Source organism: Rosa chinensis, chromosome 2, assembly GCF_002994745.2.
Source record: "Rosa chinensis cultivar Old Blush chromosome 2, RchiOBHm-V2, whole genome shotgun sequence".
Taxonomy (NCBI): Eukaryota; Viridiplantae; Streptophyta; class Magnoliopsida; order Rosales; family Rosaceae; genus Rosa; species Rosa chinensis.
The window spans coordinates 78,560,055-78,564,766 of NC_037089.1; the positions used below are offsets into that span (position 1 = coordinate 78,560,055).

At 36.3% G+C, this 4,712-nt stretch overlaps 1 protein-coding gene across 1 annotated transcript; it reads right to left on the minus strand.

The window, feature by feature from the left end:
• Positions 1-227: 227 nt before the first annotated feature.
• LOC112190401 (cytokinin hydroxylase) lies at positions 228-4,712 on the minus strand. The gene is made up of 5 exons (XM_024329831.2): positions 4,367-4,712; positions 4,033-4,259; positions 3,575-3,816; positions 1,795-2,173; positions 228-839 (listed from the first exon to the last, which is right to left on the minus strand). Exons 1-5 carry the CDS (start codon positions 4,644-4,646, stop codon positions 414-416), a joined length of 1,554 nt encoding a protein of 517 aa, XP_024185599.1. The 5' UTR covers positions 4,647-4,712; the 3' UTR covers positions 228-413.

The window sequence follows — 4,712 nt, forward strand, 5'->3', positions numbered from 1 at the left end:
TAAAGTTAGTAGAACATATATAAGGAAGGTTTGGTTTGCGGCGGGCCGGGGCAGACGCTGGTTTATCATCCTCCTTGTTGGTTTATTTGAATTCAAAGTTGATGCTGATTAAACTGGAAGTAACAATTAAGTAAAAAAGGAGAAAGATCATATGCGCTAGAAGGTAGTACAAACAGGCTAGTAACTAGCATAACACAAGAGCTAGCATGTATAAAACCACTGTGCTTTTCATTCTTATTGATCGAGATCGATTTCTTTGGCACAAGCATGTGTAATTTCAACCCCCATGTCTTCGCTATGTATAACTGTAAGACAACAAAAATTACATTTACCACATTCTTCCATACTTCCTTAAACAAACTCTCATGCTCTCTCTCACATCACTAACTCAAAAATTTAATGTGTGTATACAATTAATTTCCAGGATCAATAGGTTTCAAGCATACTTGAACCCCATACTTAGGCTTTATGGTGAGCACAATAACGGGAGCATGGCGATAACTTGGCGAAATCGTGAAGCTAAACCGTGAGATTAACATCGCTAATATGATCTTAGCTTCCATAATGGCAAAAGATTGACCAATGCAATTTCGAGGACCGGCAGCAAAAGGAATGAACCTTCCTGGTGTGAATGACTTGGAAGCAAACCTCTCAGGGTCAAACTCATTTGCATCTTTACCCCATAATTCTTTACTGTGGTGAATGGCAAGGACTGGAATCCATACTGATAGCCCCTTTGGAATGTGAAGGTCACCAAGTTTGATGTCTTCGAAAGCCATTCGAGGCAGAACAGTTGCTGGTGGGTACAGCCTCAGTGATTCATTTATTACCATATTTAACTGCAAAGAAAATATGACCAATGAATCATAAGTCACTATAATATAAAAGGATGTAATTACAAGCAGGACAAAGCTTATTAAAGCTTTTATGATTACAAGACATGCAAGGCACTGCTAATGCCAATGTCCTTTTGACCAGCTTTTGACCTATTTGATCTCCATTAAGGCCCTTTAAAAATTCATTTAGTGTACTGCATGGTTTTTTTATTTATTAATTAGGCTTTTACTAAACCACAATATTTAAAACAGAATACAGTCCAAGGTCTACTCTATTTTTGATTTAGTTCTCTTTAGAATTAGGAAAAGCTTAAAGCAAAGGCTATAACCTCCAAGTTAGCTTCATCTACTAGCCTTTGAACAAACAATGATTGACCCATGACCATAATCAAGAGCAACAAACTAGGAGCGCATGAGTTAAAAAGTTTTTAGTCACTCTTACATTACTTTTGAAGCTCCTTTTAATAGTACCTTTTGCTAATACCCAGGTGAAGAGGTACTGGGGTATAGTAATCTACTTATTTATACTGCTAATCACAAACAGGTATGAAGTCTAAGTATGTTACTTCCAAACAAGCTACTTCTTCAATTAGTGGCCTAAAGTCTCGAGCTGTGCATTTCTCAATTTAAAAAGTAGGAAAAAAGGACTCAGTGTGTAGTTTTAGGCTCCTACCAAGTTTTGGAAGCATTGCTTAGTGGCACCTGTCTCTTCCATCACTACCTTAATTTTTGACCGATACCCACTATACCAAACCACCCAAAAAAAAAACAAAAAGAAGCAATACATAAGAGCGATGTTATTCAACTCCTAGAAAGTCATTCTCGGGTCATTCGAGTGATTCTACCATAGATTTTTTTTTTTTTTAAATGTGTAGAGGACCTTTAAAAGTGTGATTAACAAGTACCTACCAAAAAAATCAGGGAATAAAAAAACATATGCACAAAAACTCTTGCTTACCATGGCGAGTTTGGATAGATGATCAACAGAGGGAGTTTCACCATTGCACACTTGCTTCACTTCAGCTCGAACCTTTTCTTGCCAAGATGGGTTGCTGGCTAATAACATGACTGTCCAAGTGAGCAAGAGGGCAGTGGTTTCATGTCCTGCAAAGAAGAATGTCTTGCATTCATCCATGATTAGCTGCAAATTAAAGCTAAATCCATTCCCTCTCTTTTTCTGCATCTCATTTAGCAACATCCCTAGCAAATCATTCCCATAAGAGTTGTTCCGACCAATCTCCACGCAATCTTTCCGGCTCTGTATAATTTCCATCAATAGCCTCTCCACCTCCATCTTTAGAGATTTTATTTCCCTATTATATTTACTTGGGAAAAACCTGTAATTAGAAATAATTAAAATTTTGGTCAAGCAGTTATAGTAACTAACTTGCTTGAAAGTGATTGACAAAGATTCCATGATTTGCAATAAATATTAAAACACAAAATTACCTCCAAAATTGGTATTTGGACCTCCCCACTTAATAGACCTCTAACTTATTTTTACAAAATACCAATATGCTATCTACACCTCTCTAATTTTCCCAAAATGCCCATTGTCCAATAAAATCAATAAAAATCCTTTTTTTTTTAGATTCTATTCATTCCTCCAAAATCGGTAATGGACCTCCTTCAAATTTTGAACAATTCACAATCCTATTTTACCTTTGAAAAAAAATAAAAAAATCTCTAGGTGGTAGTCTCTTTCTTTCATATAATTTTGTTGCTTCTATTTTATTTCTTTCATCCATGTGTATTTTTTAGTCTTTCTTCCAAAATTCTAACTATCATAGTTTGACTTTTGTTTCAGTTTGGTTTATGTTACTGTTATGCTTTCTTGCTTTGTTTTTCTCTTTTTGACCTTCTGGCCTTTGTGTACTGCTATTGTATTACAACAACAACAACAAAAGTCTACCATGCTATCAAGTCTATGAAACTATAGTACAAGAGAATTGAAGTGAAAACAAAGAAATCTAACAATAAGATATTTAGATAGAATTGAAGTGAAAACAAAGAAATCCAACATCGAAAAGCCTACAATTATAGAAGAGTAATCAAATAAAAGGCCATTCAAAGTAAAATCAAACACAATTACATCCTAGACTCTCTAAGGACAAATACTAATCATTCTTCCCAATGACCTGCATAAAAAAACATGGTGCCAAATCGAACCATTTAATCAAACCAAGAACCAAAATTCCAAGTTTATAAAGTGGATGCTTCTAGTTTTGAGTACAGTAGTACTAATCGAGAACATCATACCATGTAATCAAGATGCAAAACCAAAATTTCAATTTTCTCAAGTGGATGCTTCTATGTTTTAGTAGTACTAATCAAGAAACCAGAGTGTTAGACATTGGTGCGATACAATGGTCAGTGATTTTAGAGTTTATGTTGGAGGAGAAGGTTTTCTCCAAGTTGAAAACTACTAGAGATAAGAAGAGGTTTTTTTTTTTTTTTTCTCTTTTATGTTCTTATTGGTAATTTGACTTAAGTTGACAAAGTCAACTATTACTTGGAAAAAGATAGAAGTCCAAATACTAATTTTGAAGGTATGAATAGAAGCTCCCAATTAGTTATTGTAAAAAACAGAATCTAGTAAAACAATTGGAATCAAGAAAATGCTACCACGTCAAAAATCTTTTTGGCTTTTTAATCAAAGCAAATCCAGAAATAAATGCATATTTCTCAGAAGAAAAAAAAGAGAGAGAGAAAGAAATGGATATTATTACTTTACTTACCGGCTTCCGGGAACGCAAAGGTGCTTGCTTGCTTGGGCGCATTGTTTCTGCAAAAGGGTGAGTAGCCGGAAAATCTGTTTTCCCTTCTCATAGCTGCTGTCGAACTCCGTCCGGGAAATTATGTCGGCGGTGAGTCTTGTCATGTACTCGCTTATCTCGAACTCACCTTGCCCGGAATCCATCTCAGTTTGTAGTGAATGGAGCATCTTCTTAGTGCATTCCACCATGTATCCCGCATAGCTCTAAACATCAAATCAAAATAAGCCAACCATCAATTTCTAACATTCTTTTCATATCAAACACCTAGCAATAATCAAATTAGTGAATTAAGGTGGCGGTTTGACCATATTTATGTTTTTTTTTTCTTATTACATATAAAAACCTTGAATCTCTGACCTATCTTAATCTTAACTAATTTCCGGCCCTCCTCATCACTAATATTAACTATACGCATATACCTTGAGTTTATCTCCCATGAATGCGGGTGCAACGATGTGACGCTGGTGATACCAGTCGTCACCGTTAGCCATTAGTAACCCCCGGCCAATAAAATGCTTAGAGCCTTGTTGTTGCAGCCATGATTTTCCAGATATGGTGCTGTACTTGGACAGAAGCTCCTTGATCAATTCAGTCTCCGTCAAACACATCCGGGGCTCAATTCCATTCCAATATATGAATCGTTTCCCTATAAAGAATGGAGCAAAACTAATTAGTTAACACATCAATCAAATAATTAATTGAAAGTACTAGGCATTACTTAATGGTAAATAAATTGAATTAAATTATTCAGACCATATATTTTAGACCAGGCAAGATAATGGGGCAACAAGCGGCCAACAATGTCATGATCGATGGTATGCATGTCTTGAGAAGTGGACTTGGAGACAAGGGAGGCCATGTCGAGGATGTTTCCGATCAGAAACCGGGGTTTCGGGCCACGCACTCCTTGCTTCTCCATGATCTTCTTGATGCGTCTCGGTGTTAACCAGTAACATGAGAGAGTGTCGTAAGCAATTCTTACCAGTAAACCAAGGAATATCACCAACAGAATTGTTAGCGCCACCGCGGCCATGCTGATTATATGGTAGTGATGTACAATAAACCAACCAACCAACAAGCAGGAACTGTTTCTCTCTCA

What these genes read in the sequence shown, in the direction of transcription:
- LOC112190401 (XM_024329831.2), bottom strand. Translation starts at nt 4,646, where the DNA reads ATGGCCGCGGTGGCGCTAACAATTCTGTTGGTGATATTCCTTGGTTTA. An exon ending in TGCCTGGTCTAAAATATATG is followed by an intron (nt 4,260 to 4,366) that starts GTCTGAATAATT and finishes CATTCTTTATAG; the next exon opens with GGAAACGATTCATATATTGG. An exon ending in TCATGGGAGATAAACTCAAG is followed by an intron (nt 3,817 to 4,032) that starts GTATATGCGTAT and finishes TTTGATGTTTAG; the next exon opens with AGCTATGCGGGATACATGGT.